This window comes from Leuciscus leuciscus (genome assembly GCF_965113295.1).
Source record: "Leuciscus leuciscus genome assembly, chromosome: 2".
Classification (NCBI taxonomy): Eukaryota; Metazoa; Chordata; class Actinopteri; order Cypriniformes; family Leuciscidae; genus Leuciscus; species Leuciscus leuciscus.
The window spans coordinates 1,854,718-1,872,883 of record NC_138726.1 but is presented as its reverse complement, the minus strand read 5'-3'; the positions used below and the strand labels follow the sequence as shown (position 1 = coordinate 1,872,883).

At 40.3% G+C, this 18,166-nt stretch overlaps 2 protein-coding genes across 2 annotated transcripts in view; both read left to right on the top strand.

Moving 5' to 3' along the window:
* Window positions 1-17,554, top strand: part of LOC309492110 (cadherin-1-like) — a 39,734-nt gene extending 22,180 nt beyond the window's left edge. Inside the window, exons 4-13 of the mRNA XM_082160939.1 lie at window positions 190-333; window positions 1,417-1,572; window positions 15,219-15,363; window positions 15,469-15,644; window positions 15,727-15,855; window positions 15,925-16,110; window positions 16,192-16,436; window positions 16,728-16,873; window positions 16,945-17,169; window positions 17,281-17,554. Of these exons, the coding sequence (XP_082017065.1) occupies window positions 190-333; window positions 1,417-1,572; window positions 15,219-15,363; window positions 15,469-15,644; window positions 15,727-15,855; window positions 15,925-16,110; window positions 16,192-16,436; window positions 16,728-16,873; window positions 16,945-17,169; window positions 17,281-17,519 (1,791 nt within the window). The 3' untranslated portion in view covers window positions 17,520-17,554. The remainder of the gene's footprint in view (window positions 1-189; window positions 334-1,416; window positions 1,573-15,218; window positions 15,364-15,468; window positions 15,645-15,726; window positions 15,856-15,924; window positions 16,111-16,191; window positions 16,437-16,727; window positions 16,874-16,944; window positions 17,170-17,280) is intronic.
* Window positions 1,647-12,675, top strand: LOC309492892 (uncharacterized protein; the record flags this gene model as incomplete). Its single annotated transcript, XM_082161932.1, has 6 exons — window positions 1,647-1,650; window positions 1,820-1,826; window positions 2,388-3,314; window positions 4,003-4,028; window positions 4,425-4,692; window positions 12,672-12,675. 6 exons carry the CDS (start codon window positions 1,647-1,649, stop codon window positions 12,673-12,675), a joined length of 1,236 nt encoding a protein of 411 aa, XP_082018058.1.
* Window positions 17,555-18,166: the final 612 nt, after the last annotated feature.

Genomic DNA, 18,166 nt, shown 5'->3' with positions numbered 1-18,166 from the left:
GTGTCTTTCTGTCTGTGCACTGGAAGCTTCTGTCATGAATACAAACTCCTTGTGTTGTAAGCATACTTGGCAATAAAGTTCATTCTGATTCTAAAGATGCAATTATCCAGATATTTGATGGATTGTGTGCTGTGTTTAACTGTAAACAAAAATGTTTTGTTGCTCATTATCTTTTACTAACATTTTCAGATGGAATCTCCCGCTGATGATCTGGTTCTGATGTTTCCAAAGTCTTCAATGGATTCAAAGAGAGCAAAGAGAGAAGGTTGGGTTATTCCTCCATTCTCTATACTTGAGGATGGCAAAGGTCCTTTCCCACAGAAACTGCACCAGGTGAGAGAAAGTCATGAAGGGAATGTTAAAATTAGATGAATGAGAAAGAGTTTTGTCTGTTATTGACAACTTTTGATATTGTCTCTTATTAACATGTAAGGGATAATCCACAGCTAGCCATGCATTAAAGGATTTTAATGCACGACGTAGAGGCGAAGAACCGCCCGACGCGAAGCGGAGGGTGGTTGCCTCTACGAAGTGCATTAAAATTCTTTAATGCATGGCTAGCTGTGGATTATCCCGCTTATACCTTGGTTATTTGCCAAGTTAAAAACAAGTTAAAGCTGTAACTGATGTTCACAGTGTAATTTTTTAACAGACGTGTAAAAATGACGGTTATTTTCTTAAGTTACGGCTCGTTAGTTCTAGCACTCCGTCCACTTTAAATAAAGTAGAGCCATCGGATTGCTTTTATTTGAATGAATCATCACATTTATTTAAATTCATTATTAAAAGAGAGAGACAGAGAACTGAAAGAGAAGGAACAGAGAGAGAGAGAGAGAGAGAGAGAGAGAGAGAGAGAGAGATGCGTGCGCGAGTTAACGTTACCTGTGTGCGTCTCTTTAAAGTCTAGCAGCTACAGTCCCCTCGTTGCTTAAGCATATAGCTAACTTAATGATTCTTTAATGGATTTATTAAAATTATTTATGAATGACAGGCAACACTGACAGTGACAAGGCAATCTTTATTTGAACTAATCATGTCATTTATTTATTGTTAATTCTTTGTGCCGCTTTTTGTCATTCAACAAGTCTTCTTTTTCGTCTTGTGCCTGGGCCCATTTCTCAAAATTGCCATATTCACCATACAAATTAAACGATATGCAAAAATCATCCATTTAGCCTACCTAAATAAACGTTTTCATATGAGTCTCTCACTCTGCTTGCAAGTGTAACTGTGTTACTATGGTTACCAATGTTTATAGTAGCGGATTCATTTCGAACTGTAACTGTAATCAAACTGACTGGAACTACCTGTGCATTAAAGGGTTTTACTGCACACCTTCCAGCCAATCAGAATCGAGTATTTAAACAGCCCATGGTATAAGTTCTGTTATTGTATCTTATTGCTTTCTGTATTTAGATAAGGTCGGACTATGCTAAGGAATTTCAGATGCAATACAGGATCACAGGTGAAGGAGCGGATCTGGAGCCTAAGGGGACTTTTACTATAGACAGATTATCAGGGAATCTGTTTGTGACTCGACCACTCGACAGAGAAAGAAAAGCTTCATACAGAGTAAGTTGATTTTTACTGCATTTCAGCGTTGGATTATCTGCTCGTACTTAATTCTTTGAAAGCTAAGATAAAAAATGGGTAACACTTTATAATAACGTTCAGTTGTAAGTCATTTATAAGTGGTTAGTTTATGGTGAACTAATCATTTACAAAACATGAATATGCGTTTCATAAATGTTTAATAAATTAAATTTAAATGTTTAAAAAAATAAATATAATACATATTTGTATGTTTTGCTCACATCAGGAGCACAGTGCTCCATGTGTTTCAGAGAAGACAGCTGTCTATACCCTCACCAGTCAGCACTTACACTGCAGTGCACACTACACTACACTACACACTACACACTACACTACACACTACAGAAGACAGCTGTCTATACCCTCACCAGTCAGCACTTACACTACACTACACTACACACTACACTACACTACACACTACAGAAGACAGCTGTCTATACCCTCACCAGTCAGCACTTACACTACACTACACTACACACTACACTACACTACACACTACAGAAGACAGCTGTCTATACCCTCACCAGTCAGCACTTACACTGCAGTACACACTACACTACACTACACACTACACTACACTACACACTACAGAAGACAGCTGTCTATACCCTCACCAGTCAGCACTTACACTGCAGTACACACTACAGTACACACTACACTACACTACACACTACAGAAGACAGCTGTCTATACCCTCACCAGTCAGCACTTACACTGCAGTGCACACTACACTACACTACACACTACACACTACACTACACACTACAGAAGACAGCTGTCTATACCCGCACCAGTCAGCACTTACACTGCAGTACACACTACACTACACTACACTACACTACACTACACACTACACTACACTACACACTACAGAAGACAGCTGTCTATACCCTCACCAGTCAGCACTTACACTGCAGTACACACTACACTACACACTACACTACACTACACACTACAGAAGACAGCTGTCTATACCCTCACCAGTCAGCACTTACACTGCAGTACACACTACACTACACTACACTACACACTACACTACACTACACTACACTACACTACACTACACACTACACTACACTACACACTACAGAAGACAGCTGTCTATACCCTCACCAGTCAGCACTTACACGGCAGTACACACTACACTACACACTACACTACACTACACACTACACTACACACTACAGAAGACAGCTGTCTATACCCTCACCAGTCAGCACTTACACTGCAGTACACACTACACTACACTACACACTACAGAAGACAGCGGTCTATACCCTCACCAGTCAGCACTTACACTGCAGTACACACTACACTACACTACACTACACACTACAGAAGACAGCTGTCTATACCCTCACCAGTCAGCACTTACACTGCAGTACACACTACACTACACACTACACTACACTACACACTACAGAAGACAGCTGTCTATACCCTCACCAGTCAGCACTTACACTGCAGTACACACTACACTACACACTACACTACACTACACACTACAGAAGACAGCTGTCTATACCCTCACCAGTCAGCACTTACACTGCAGTACACACTACACTACACTACACACTACAGAAGACAGCTGTCTATACCCTCACCAGTCAGCACTTACACTGCAGTACACACTACACTACACTACACACTAAAGAAGACAGCTGTCTATACCCTCACCAGTCAGCACTTACACTGCAGTGCACACTACACTACACTACACACTACAGAAGACAGCTGTCTATACCCTCAACAGTCAGCACTTACACTGCAGTACACACTACACTACACACTACAGAAGACAGCTGTCTATACCCTCACCAGTCAGCACTTACACTGCAGTGCACACTACACAACACTACACACTACACACTACACTACACTACACTACACACTACAGAAGACAGCTGTCTATACCCTCACCAGTCAGCACTTACACTGCAGTACACACTACACTACACTACACACTACACACTACACTACACTACACACTACAGAAGACAGCTGTCTATACCCTCACCAGTCAGCACTTACACTGCAGTACACACTACACTACACTACACTACACTACACACTACAGAAGACAGCTGTCTATACCCTCACCAGTCAGGACTTACACTGCAGTGCACACTACACTACACACTACACACTACACTACACACTACAGAAGACAGCTGTCTATACCCTCACCAGTCAGCACTTACACTGCAGTACACACTACACTACACACTACACACTACAGAAGACAGCTGTCTATACCCTCACCAGTCAGCACTTACACTGCAGTGCACACTACACACTACACACTACACTACACACTACAGAAGACAGCTGTCTATACCCTCACCAGTCAGCACTTACACTGCAGTGCACACTACACACTACACACTACACTACACACTACAGAAGACAGCTGTCTATACCCTCACCAGTCAGCACTTACACTGCAGTGCACACTACACTACACACTACACACTACACTACACACTACAGAAGACAGCTGTCTATACCCTCACCAGTCAACACTTACACTGCAGTACACACTACACTACACACTACAGAAGACAGCTGTCTATACCCTCACCAGTCAACACTTACACTGCAGTACACACTACACTACACACTACAGAAGACAGCTGTCTATACCCTCACCAGTCAGCACTTACACTACACTACACTACACTACACACTACACTACACACTACAGAAGACAGCTGTCTATACCCTCACCAGTCAGCACTTACACTGCAGTGCACACTACACTACACACTACACTACACTACACTACACTACACTACACACTACACTACACTACACACTACACTACACTACACACTACACTACACTACACACTACAGAACACAGCTGTCTATACCCTCACCAGTCAGCACTTACACTGCAGTGCACACTACACTACACACTACAGAAGACAGCTGTCTATACCCTCACCAGTCAGCACTTACACTGCAGTACACACTACACTACACACTACAGAAGACAGCTGTCTATACCCTCACCAGTCAGCACTTACACTACACTACACTACACTACACACTACACTACACTACACACTACAGAAGACAGCTGTCTATACCCTCACCAGTCAGCACTTACACTGCAGTGCACACTACACTACACACTACACTACACACTACACTACAGAAGACAGCTGTCTATACCATCACCATCAGCACTTACACTGCAGTGCACACTACACTACACACTACAGAAGACAGCTGTCTATACCCTCACCATCAGCACTTACACTGCAGTGCACACTACACTACACTACACACTACAGTGTTCAACACCTGTTATAGATGATGTGTAAATGCATGAATAAATAATTTACAACACTTTCTGCATCCCCTAATAATCTACAGTATAAACTATTCATCACTTGTAAATGTGTTACACTTACCTGTTACAAATGATCTACGTGTATTCAAGGCATTTACAACACTTTCTGCACCCTCTACATACATACATTATTTATTAAACATTTATGAAACGCATATTCATGTTTTGTAAAAGATTAGTTAATCATTTACTAATCACTTGTAAATGACTTGTAACATAATTTACAAAACATACATAAAATGTTATTATATCACTTGCTAATCATTTATGAATGTTTTGTAACTCATCATTAACTAACCACTTATAAATGACTTACAACTGAACGTTATTATAAAGTGTTAGCTAAAAAAGTATAAAGAATCTGAAAAAAGGCCTTGTGGAATAGATTGACACACAGTTTACTTTTCATGTTTGAAGATACTGTACATTTATTGTAATTAGTATACCTACTACAATTTAAGTCATAACTACACTTGCATATTGACGTATCAAAGCTAACAGACATGGAAATATAAAACTACAACTCTAATTTATTTGTGTTTTCAAACAACCTCAGATATTTGTCTCTTAAAAGTGCAGTGTGTAGATTTTAGCGACATCTAGCAGTTCGGTTGTGAATTGCAACCAATGGCTCAGCCCACCGCGCCTGAACACTTAACGTTACATTGACTTCCATCTGGAAAAGGTCACATTTCTGCCGTCATCTGTCCCGACTTCGTCTGGCTGCATCATGTTTTCTTTTCTTTGCTGATGAAGATTGACGATCTGTCGGGCTCTTGTGGAAAATAATACATGTGGTCTTCTATTTGTTTAAATTTCAATACTAACGTTAATAGTACTTTTTCTTTGTGCGTATTCAATGTAGTGATGGTGCAAGTTGCCTCTAAAAACACCAACGAAGAAGCAAAAACAAAAGAGTGATGAAACACGCTCTGTAGGAAAGTTTGTCCGTTTAACCCTCTGAGGTCTGAGGGGTTTTTGGGGTCCTTGAGATGTTCTGAAATGCCCTGACATTTGTGCTTTTTTCAGTTGCTTATAAACATATTAATGGCAAAGGTATAATTACACTCTATTTAGCACAAACAGGGCTACCATAATATGTGAGCAACATGCATGTACATGTTTGTATTTTTGAGAGAATAATGTTTATGCATGGTTATTGAAAAAACTAAAAACTAAAGTTTCTGAAATAAGGCCACAAAACACATACTAAATACGTGTCAATAAGACTTTTGACTAATTGATGTCTTTGCCTAGAATTTTTTCTTCAAAATGATGTGAAAATCATCCTGCCCTTATCATTCACATAACACAATACATTGATTTAAATCTTGTAAAACACTTTTTGTTTGTAAAGGCAATATGCGCAAGGGGCGTCAACCATTCAACAGCATCATGCATATGTAGTGATTCACACCTTAGGAGACAATGGGGCCCGCATACTTAATGAGCCATTCATTCAGGTGTGTCACCTATAGCCACAAGAAAGAATGCAAGAGCAATATATATACAGTATATATATATATATATTCTACCAAATTGGTTCACAGTTGGAAGCATGTCAATTTTTTTTTTTTCACAAATTTTGCTTGCAAATTGTATAATATCCAAGGAAAACATGTCTATTAATTGTGCAGTTAATTCTCATACTGTATTTTCAGTTTTGGAATATGTATCCTCTCCCCAAATTTGTCAATAATAAAACACAATAAAAATTATTGAAAGAAAATGCTTATATTTACCTTTTAAAATTTGTTTACATCTACCTTGTAAATATATATATTTTTTTATTAAAAAGGTTACAATTACAACAACAATTGAAGTGTGATCTTTCTTTGTAAAAACTAAAGTAGGCCTATACATTTTATCATACATATTTCAAACTTCCAATATAGCCTACATTGACAAAACATACTATATTTAACATATTAGCAAAAATTGGCAAACATATTTGAGGTGGCAGATATTTTACAGTAAAAATGTGTAATCTATCCAAAACTAATCAACGAAATGTTGTCTTTCATATGTCTGTAACATAGGTCTTTCGTTTTTATTATAAGGAATATAAATGTTAATTTGCAGTTTAATACGTTGCTTATACAAATACATTTTATTTCAACATATTTCAATCGATTTTACTCAGTATAGCTAAATAGTTTGCTAAAAGCAGATCATTTATTCACACACAGAAACGAAATTCAAATTTAAACCGTCTTTTTGCGAGTTGTGGTAAACAGCGCATCTCTGCCGTTCATTCATTCACACAGAAACGCGATTTACTTGAGAATGAAAAAAAAAACTTACTACATTATTCCATCCGTTGCTCCTCGAAATACCAGCACTTCTGAGGTAAGTTTTCCATTATTATTATTCCTCACAGCGCTGCGAGACAGTGTAGACGACTACACTTATCTGAATAAACTTGATGTGTTTTCTCGAGCTGATATGTGGGCGTTCACAGTTTGTATGGGATCGTCTCAGTCATTTGCGTTTGAATAGCGCGCGCTCTCCGTGGGCGGGGCCGATTATAACGTAATGAGATGAGATGAGCTCGACTGGAATCGCTCTCTTTTAATACAGATTTCACAAGATTAGAATATTTGTTTTTTATATAAATTACTTCATTTAAAAGAAGAAAATTCAAGCTTCATGCCTGTGTGTCTGTATGCCTGTTTGACTGAGTATTCGCTCAGTTATTGTTAATTTTCGGACGCGTTTCAGAATGGACTTCACTGGCAGAGAGAAGGCAGAACTCGCTTCGTGTTTATTTTTCTTTATTTGGCAAAAAGCACAACACTTTGTTTTTATTGTGAGTATACACAAAAATAATACACATTTAACAGAATCGATTGATGTATGAAACTCCTATGGAAAATCAAAGTCAACAGAGTATTTATGAGTTTCTTTTACATTGACAAAAAAAAAAGCGAGCTGGTATCGCCGGCGATACCGTAGACCTCAGGGGGTTAAGTTTTCTACTGTAGAAATATGGTGACGCAAAATGGCGACCAATGTTGTTTTCGTCAACGATGACGATAACGAAATGATTTCGTTGACGCACCTTTTTTTATGACGATAACGCGACGATGACTAGCTAAAAATGGCTCTAAGGTGACTAAAACATGACGAGACGTTTTCAAGTTTTCGTTGACGAGACGGAACGAAAATGATTATAAGTCTGACGTTCACAATGCATGTCATTTCTGCCTATTTTGCGTGAAATCTGTCTGTTTTGAGCTAAAAAAGTGCTGCTTCCTATCCTTGCTGCCGCTTCCTATCCTTGTTTTGGGTACGCCCACCACCCGGCTGCCGCCATGCCGCGCACCAGATTCCACACAACAACAACACACCTGCGGCTGCGGCTAGTCACTCGCCACACATCTTCTATATGAGGCGCCGGACTGGACAAAAGCGAAACGAACTGCGCGAGCGAGCGACAGTGCGCGAGAGAGACCGAGCGTACGCGAGAGAGACCGAGTGTGTCTGCACGCGAGAGAGACCGAGCGTATGCGAGAGAGACCGAGTGTGTCTGCACGCGAGAGAGACCGAGCGTATGCGAGAGAGACCGAGCGTACGCGAGAGAGACCGAGTGTGTCTGCACGCGAGAGAGACCGAGCGTATGCGAGAGAGACCGAGTGTGTCTGCACGCGAGAGAGACCGAGCGTACGCGAGAGAGACCGAGTGTGTCTGCACGCGAGAGAGACCGAGCGTATGCGAGAGAGACCGAGCGTACGCGAGAGAGACCGAGTGTGTCTGCATGCGAGAGAGACCGAGCGTATGCGAGAGAGACCGAGTGTGTCTGCACGCGAGAGAGACCGAGCGTACGCGAGAGAGACCGAGTGTGTCTGCACGCGAGAGAGACCGAGTGTGTCTGCATGCGAGAGAGACCGAGCGTATGCGAGAGAGACCGAGTGTGTCTGCACGCGAGAGAGGCCGAGCGTACGCGAGAGAGACAGAGCGTACGCGAGAGAGACCGAGCGTACGCGAGAGAGACCGAGTGTGTCTGCATGCGAGAGAGACCGAGCGTATGCGAGAGAGACCGAGTGTGTCTGCACGCGAGAGAGACCGAGCGTATGCGAGAGAGACAGAGCGTACGCGAGAGAGACCGAGCGTACGCGAGAGAGACCGAGTGTGTCTGCACGCGAGAGAGACCGAGCGTATGCGAGAGAGACCGAGTGTGTCTGCACGCGAGAGAGACCGAGTGTGTCTGCACGCGAGAGAGACCGAGCGTATGCGAGAGAGACCGAGTGTGTCTGCACGCGAGAGAGACCGAGCGTACGCGAGAGAGACCGAGTGTGTCTGCACGCGAGAGAGACCGAGCGTACGCGAGAGAGACCGAGTGTGTCTGCACGCGAGAGAGACCGAGCGTATGCGAGAGAGGCCGAGTGTGTCTGCACGCGAGAGAGACCGAGCGTACGCGAGAGAGACCGAGTGTGTCTGCACGCGAGAGAGACCGAGTGTGTCTGCATGCGAGAGAGACCGAGCGTATGCGAGAGAGACCGAGTGTGTCTGCACGCGAGAGAGGCCGAGCGTACGCGAGAGAGACAGAGCGTACGCGAGAGAGACCGAGCGTACGCGAGAGAGACCGAGTGTGTCTGCATGCGAGAGAGACCGAGCGTATGCGAGAGAGACTGAGTGTGTCTGCACGCGAGAGAGACCGAGCGTATGCGAGAGAGACAGAGCGTACGCGAGAGAGACCGAGCGTACGCGAGAGAGACCGAGTGTGTCTGCACGCGAGAGAGACCGAGCGTATGCGAGAGAGACCGAGTGTGTCTGCACGCGAGAGAGACCGAGTGTGTCTGCACGCGAGAGAGACCGAGCGTACGCGAGAGAGACCGAGTGTGTCTGCACGCGAGAGAGACCGAGCGTACGCGAGAGAGACCGAGTGTGTCTGCACGCGAGAGAGACCGAGCGTATGCGAGAGAGACCGAGTGTGTCTGCACGCGAGAGAGACCGAGCGTACGCGAGAGAGACCGAGTGTGTCTGCACGCGAGAGAGACCGAGCGTACGCGAGAGAGACCGAGTGTGTCTGCACGCGAGAGAGACCGAGCGTACGCGAGAGAGACCGAGTGTGTCTGCACGCGAGAGAGACCGAGCGTACGCGAGAGAGACCGAGTGTGTCTGTGCGCGAGAGAGACCGAGTATGGCGCTCGCTTTGTGTCATTTCTTTCCTAACCAAGCTTAAAGACGTGCCCGTTTTAACGTCTGCACGTCTGAACGTAAAACGTGCCTTGGCTAATTTAAAAATAGCGCACGTGCTTTTATGCAGCTACTTGTATGATGGATTAATAAATTACTAACTTACTAACTGTATTTTTATATGTACATTTCTGAAATGCATTTTCTGTAAAGCTGTTTTGAAACAATATTGTGAAAAGCGCTTTACAACTAAATTTGAATTGAATTGAATGGACTTGTCTTATTTGAGACACTGTTCGAACAGTGTGGGCTAGAAGATTTGATCATTTAGCTATTAAAGCTATTATTAAATTAGATAAAGTAATTTTCAACAGAGAAAATCACATTAATAGCTATTTAACATAGGCCTACCTTTTAACATCCTCGAAGAATATTAAGAAAATACTATTTAGGTTTGGATACATAAAAAAAAACGAATCTCAACAGTAAAAAGCTTTGAATGTATTTTGCAATATCAATTATGCATGAGCATGCATGGGAATAGGAAATAGGCTATAGGCTACAATAATAATAAAAAAAGCTCTATAGTAGAGATGATGCATTACTTAATTATATTCTTAAATTCTATGTTATAAAAAATCGTTCTATGAACTTCTAGCAAGCTCATTTAAACCGAGTTGTAAATGCCGAAATGAACGGAGGCTAAATAAATATTAAACTACTAAATATCAATATAAAATTGCCAGTAGATGGCGCCAAGTCCCTGTTCTATTGAGATTACTGGTTGATGTTCAACCTATTCTTTCAAAAACAGAAATATATATTTAACACCCACACAACTACTCCTTTTAGACAATTGCAGTTGTTCTGCTGTGGCGCTGTTTGGAACTGTATTTTCATCAACTATTGTGTGAAATACCAGTCATTAATATATTGTTTATTTACAGGCGTTCTCGTTTTCTAAAAACTGCTCATTACAGAAACATTCAAACAAATATTTACAAATTTGTGTTTTACTTGGTATTTTTTATATTCTTGGCATGTTGGCAATTCATTTTCATTATATATATATATATATATATATATATATATCATATTTCTGTTACTCAGAAGTGAAACATTATGTGAATTTAAAGTGGCTGCGTTATAAATAGATATATGGGTAAAGCCTAATGTATGTGCTGTTGTTGGTTCCCATGACATGCTACATTTTAATGTTTTAATGACAGTGTCTTGGCTATACATTTTGCATTTCACTAATGAAGGAGAATGTAAAGCATTAAATCAACCAGGTCTCTGATATAGCTCAGAGCTGCATCTCCTGAAGCTTCATTTGACAAGCATATATTGACAGAGCACAACTCAGTGTCACACATTTAGATAATGGAAGAACAACACAGAAACAAACAGGGTCAACAGTCTAGAAGAAGAGGAGTAATGATGTGTGGTGGAAGAAGGGTACGGAGGCAAAACAGTGGAAGAGGTCAAGATTGTGGACATGTTTCTAATGAAATAAGGACACTATTGCAGACAATGTTATCAATCATGACCTTACAATGACTGAGGGTCAAAAGGTAAAGCTGAATGTTGGGAGAACAACAGTGTCTTCAATCATTCAAACGTTTGTAGACAGAACAGGTGTGTAATCAGACATTATTTTCAGAACTGTAATACTGTAAACGTACTCCACTCGCATTTTACATACAGTAATACATTAAATGTACTTTATAGAGAATGTAACAAACACACACACACACATACATGTATGTATATACAGAGAGTGTGTGTGTGTGTGTGTGTGTGTGTGTGTGTGTGTGTGTGTGTGTGTGTGTGTGTGTACATATGTATGTCATTGTAATATAAAGAATATAAATATAAATCGTAGCCATAGTTTAAATCTGAAAATACTGAACACTGTTATCTTGTATAACATGTACTTCATTATCTGCGAAATTGTTAAGTGAATGCTTTTTACTGTAATTCTTATTTATGTAACAAACTTTATTTCCCAGGATTTAAAGATTTAGTGTAGCATTTATGATTATTGTGTGTGCTTAAGAGCAGAGTAAAGGTATGGGTATCTCATGTATAAGGTAGACAGGAATAGGACCAGCATTGCAGGAAATACCATAGAATAAAGCAGTCATACTCTGACCATTTAAGTCTATTATTCTGTTATTAAAAGATGCTACAAATGACATTACAAACTTGACATAAAAATAAATTTTTAAAAATCATTCAGTCATACATTTCACTCATTATTTATCTTGTGTTAGTGGAATAACTTCCAAAGATGCATGCAGAAGCCCCATACAATACAAATCTGTAAGACATTTAAAGCACTGAAAATATTTTACAAAAGCAAATGTACACTATATCGAACATTGCTCCTTTCAGAAATTGTTAATGCATTGAGCCCTTAATGTACAGGAATAAATGACCCAAGACTTACTGAAACTTCCTACAAGTATATCAAGGAGTGGACATGTCTAATGAGCAGATGAGTGTCCCTCTGCTGCCACCTACTGATGTTACTGGGCATTTACTGTCATTTTTGTTTTAAGTGTTTGTTTTTCCTGCAGGTGAAAACAAGATGCATCAGTTTAAGCCTTTTACTTTATTTATCAGGGCTGTCAATTGTTTTGCCTGAGTTGGGTGATATATTTGTATGCTCTTAACATAGTAGCAAAAAAAATGTGCAGTATGACTAGGCTAGATTTAATAGAGTGCTAGGCTTTATAAAAACTGTAGTGTAGCTCTATTAAATAGTATATTTATGTTAAACGATTTTAAATTGAATGATTAATGACCTGTTCAGAATAAGTATAGCAGTAACCAGCAATCAGAAGTATGATCATTCTTTTTAGTTTAAAATCCAATAAGTTTTAAAGTGGTTTCTGAATGGTTAATTAATACTAAATGCAGCATCTATGAATGAACTTGAGGCATGCAGACCGGCTGCTGCAGGGCTTTAACAAATCTTAAACAAACAAATAATTATATGAATTTTACAAGCCCATTTTATTTGTCTCTCATAAGATCGTATACATGACAATATACTTTTATCTATCATTGGGATACCAAATGTATGTACTTAACAGACATTCAGCATTATAGAAATAAATAAATCCAATGTAGCCAAAAGTAAACTGCCAAAATAAGATTATCTATAATGTCTATAACAGTAGCCTAAATGTATGAGAAAATAAGGAAAATTAGGCGTTCAGACGTGCAGACGTTCAGACGGGCAGACGTTCAGATGTGCAGACGTTATCCACACGTTAACTTCTAACGTGACGCCGCCGTCACGTCTGTAACGATCAACAGCTACACGTTATTGACGTGTCTACGTGACGTGATATTTGCGTGTACGTCTCCATATAAACAAATGGAGACGTACACGCACGTATACATCATAGACAGTATAAGAAATGGACAGAGTCATCTCATGGGAACTCAATTGAGACAAGTGAAGCCCATTTTCAGCGATTTTTTAGGACTTCCGTTCCTGACGCGCAGACTCAAACAGAGCTTGACGACGTAGATGTGACGTGAGCAACCCGTCTGTCTTCTAGTGGCTGTGGCATGCGAAATCTGAATCATTCCCTTCCGAATCTTGCAGAGACGGAGAGTGTGAGTAGGAGGTATCCATGAGCTAGGAGCAGGAGAAACTTTTGCTAGGTATTCTGATTAATTATTTTGTCATTTTGCCTCCACATCCCCCCGATTGCGCGCGAGCTTCTCCTCCTGTCCATACGGTAATCTCTCTACTGTGCGACAGAGAGTCGTGTGGTTATGACGCAATCGTTAGCCTACTTTTACAAAAACTGTTTTTACGGGGCCATAACGTAAGCTACAAGGTAATGGAGCATTTTATACATTGTCGTGTTTCTTTAGAAATAAATAATGGACAAATGGAGTCTTTAAACGCCTCAGATGTAAAGTTATTCGCTGTCAAAGTGACGCCAAAATGAATGGGAGTCAATGGGATGCTAACAGCAGATGAAGTTCTGCTACAAGATGGTGGCACGCGGCCGGCTTCAACTTCCGGTCGACTTCCTTCCTGCTTGGTATACACAAGTGTTATCTGTCGTGCTTGTCAGTCTCGTCGCCGAATGAAACATTTCGAGCGCCATACATACCGAGTAGTCTGCGCGCGAGAGAGACCGAGCGTACGCGAGAGAGACCGAGTGTGTCTGCGCGCGAGAGAGACCGAGCGTACGCGAGAGAGACCGAGTGTGTCTGCGCGCGAGAGAGACCGAGCGTACGCGAGAGAGACCGAGTGTGTCTGCGCGCGAGAGAGACCGAGCGTACGCGAGAGAGACCGAGTGTGTCTGCGCGCGAGAGAGACCGAGCGTATGCGAGAGAGACCGAGCGTATGCGAGAGAGACCGAGTGTGTCTGCGCGCGAGAGAGACCGAGCGTACGCGAGAGAGACCGAGTGTGTCTGCGCACGAGAGAGACCGAGTGTGTCCGAGCATTAACTTAGATTATAACATAAATTATTATTTAACTAATTATATAATAAAGCCACAATTGCCAAAGTAAGAATGTTTTTATTCCTGGCTTTTTTGGAGTAAAACAGTGATTCCACTGTTACCACTTTATCTGTGTGTAATGTTGTAGTAGCTCAAATTGAATTGAGTTACAACACTCGAATTGCAACACTTGCTACAACCTGTCAAACCTAAGCCCATTTCCAATACTTTTTAACCTAAATTAATTTGTTAAAGACTACTTTTTTTTTTTTTTTACTAAAATTGCCTAAAAACTTGACTAAAACCTTTTTGCGTTTTCGTCGACTAAAACTTGACTAAAACTATTAAGTTTATAAGTGACTAAAATGTGACTAAAACTAAAAAGCATTTTCGTCCAAAAGACTAAAACTAAAAGGGCTGCCAAAAACAACACTGATGGCGACTTAACGTGTAAGGGGTTGTAGATTGCCAGTGTATGTAGATAGAAATGTCTCATTCTAAGGTGATAAAAACATAACGGTTAATTTTGTAAGGTCTTTATACACCACTCGAAACGTAGTTATGTATATTATAATGGATTTCTGTCAACAGATCCCCATAAATATTACACAATACACCTTTAACATGCCTGTATCTCTTCTCCTGTCTTTAGCTTGTAGCTCATGCGACTGGAGTTGATGTGAATATTGTAGAAACGCCAATGGAAATTACTGTAAATGTGATTGACCAAAATGATAATAAGCCTGTTTTTACACAAAATCCATTCAGTGGAAGTGTTCCTGAAGCTGCTGGTATAGGTAGGTGTATGATGCAGTTTCTTAATGAAATGTATAGCAGTTTTTTTTTTTTTTAAATGCCTCTTCAGTTTCACCAAATCAGTCTTTCTTCTTCTCTCACTGAAGGTCATGAGTTTATGACAGTCACAGCCACTGATGCAGATGATACTGAGAATACTGACAATGGTGTTATCAGTTACTCAATCGTCAAGCAAGATCCAGAATGGCCAAAACCAAACCTGTTTACAATCAACTCTGTTACTGGAGGAATTCGTGTGAATGCTTTAGGCTTGGACAGAGAGGTGAGAAATGATGACTGGATCTCACATTAGTGAAGAATGATTTAATGTAAACAAACTCACCAGAAAACATCTTTCTTTTCAGACATATTCCAGATATACTGTGTTAATTACGGCTACTGACATGAATGGAAACGGTCATTCGACCACTGGCACAGCTGTTATTTCTGTGACTGACACCAATGATAACGCACCTCAGTTTGAGCAAGCAACGGTAATATATTCAGAATGTTATATAATAAGCATTTTAACTGTATTTTAACCATACTTCTCTTTGTTTTAGCACACTGTTTCTGTCCCAGAGAATAAAGTAGGGGCTGAAGTGGCCAGACTTGCAGTTACTGATGGAGATGAACCTGGATCTCCTGCCTGGTCAACCAAATATAAGATTATTGGCGGTGACAAGAGTGGGTTTTTCAGTGTCAGTACTGGACCCAGCCAGCTAGAGGGCATCATCACCACTGTAAAGGTACTGTGTGTTGCTCATGTGTTTCCACAGGCAATTCGTGATCATGTTCCTTTAGTAAAATACACGTTCTTTTCCATTCAGCCCCTGGACTTTGAGAAGAACAAGCAATTAATTTTGTCTGTGATTGTTGAGAACGATGATCCATTTGTTGGTTCTTTGGCCACTTCCACTGCCACAGTCACTGTGAATGTAATTGATGTTAATGAGCCTCCGGAGTTTAATCCAAAGGAGAAGGTTATTAACAAACCTGAAGATTCACCAGTTGATAGTGAATTAGTTACTTATAAAGCCACTGATCCAGACATTGGAAAATCACAGAAGATAACGTAAGATTTCATTATTCCATTTGAAAATTCTGACTGATTTCTTTACAGATTTCTAGATCTTAAACCGAATGTTATTATATATTTATATAATTACATTTTAATTATTTAATTATATAATTATTATAATTTTTTGCCTCACTAGGCAGATGTCAAATCTCTCATACCCAGAATTCAAATCATAGCATGCCTGTATATCCTTTGAACTTCAAATGTTTTTAAACCACCAGGCAAGACTTAAGTTGTTCTTGCTGAACATTTCTAGTTTTAACCTGTATGTTTGGTTCCTTCCAGGTATAAAATTGGCAGTGATCCTGCCGGCTGGCTGAGTGTTACTCCAGACACTGGAGTTATTAAAGTCAAGAGCCCTATGGATAGAGAATCTTCCTTAGTCAAAGATGGCAAATACAGAGCTACCATTTTGGCATTGGATAATGATGGTAATTTGTGTTTCCTTTTTTAAGAGGAGAATTATTGCGGGCCTTTTTCTGATGTCTGTGCTTGTGTGCAGGTGAAGCTCCAGCAACTGGCACAGGAACCCTGGTAATTGAATTGGAGGATGTAAATGACAACGCTCCTGTCATCAGTGAAAGGAAAATACAAATATGCAATCGTGGTTCAGACCCAGTGCTTCTCTCTATAACGGACAAAGATGGACCTCCTTTCGCTGGTCCCTTTAGAGTTGAGACCTACGGAGAAACCAGTCAATATTGGTCCACCTCGATGAATGGCACATGTGAGCAATTACTAATATTTTAAAGAAATAGAATCTCATTCTTTCGTTACACATTGAAATATCTGGCTGTCTTGGTATACATGTCTAACTATCATAATGTGCCCATTTTAGCAACTGGTGTCTTTCTGACCCCAAAGTCTGCATTGGAGAAGGGTGACTACAATGTTGTCCTGAGAGTTATTGATCAGGGTGGGATGGATCAGGAAAGCACCATTCAAGCAAGTGTGTGTGACTGTGAAGGAGAACCAGTGCAATGTAGTGACCATGACAACGCTTCTTGCCTAGCAAGCAATACATTCTGTCTATTGCTAACATCGCTCATGTTGTGTTTGTCTTTTACATCTTTATAATTCATTAATAATTTATTCATAATTCATTTTTACATTTGCTGACCATTATTTTATTTTTTTTTATTGTTTTTATTTTCACAATTGGTTTTCATATTATAAAAACTTACAACAGATCATCATAAATGTACTGTTTTTAAACATTTCACAATATTTTCTGTTGACTTATTACAAGATCCAAAATTTCGACGTAACTTTTTAACTCTTTTTTCATAAGTTTATTCTTTATGTACCTTTCTTATAAAGCAATAACCTTTCATAATGTTATGAACATTAAACTTTCTAATTTACATTTGTTTTTGTTTATTTGAATACATTTATCAATTAATCCAACAGATTGTGTCATGAACTGCTCCGAGACTTGAAGGTAGAGGATACAAATGCAGTTTATTACAAGGGTTATCCAGAATCGTAATCAAACACAAGCAGAGGGTCAAGCACAGGAAGGCAGTCCAAACAAACAAATAAACAAACAAACAAAACAGGCAGGGGTCACAGGCAAAAGGGCAAGAAATCCAAAACCAAGAGACATGAAAACCGGGAGAATGCTCAGAATTGCAGTGTGACACTAAAACAAGACTTCGCAGGGAATGAATGAGTGAACATGGTATAAATAGGCTGAGACTAACAGGAGACCATCAGGCGGCCTG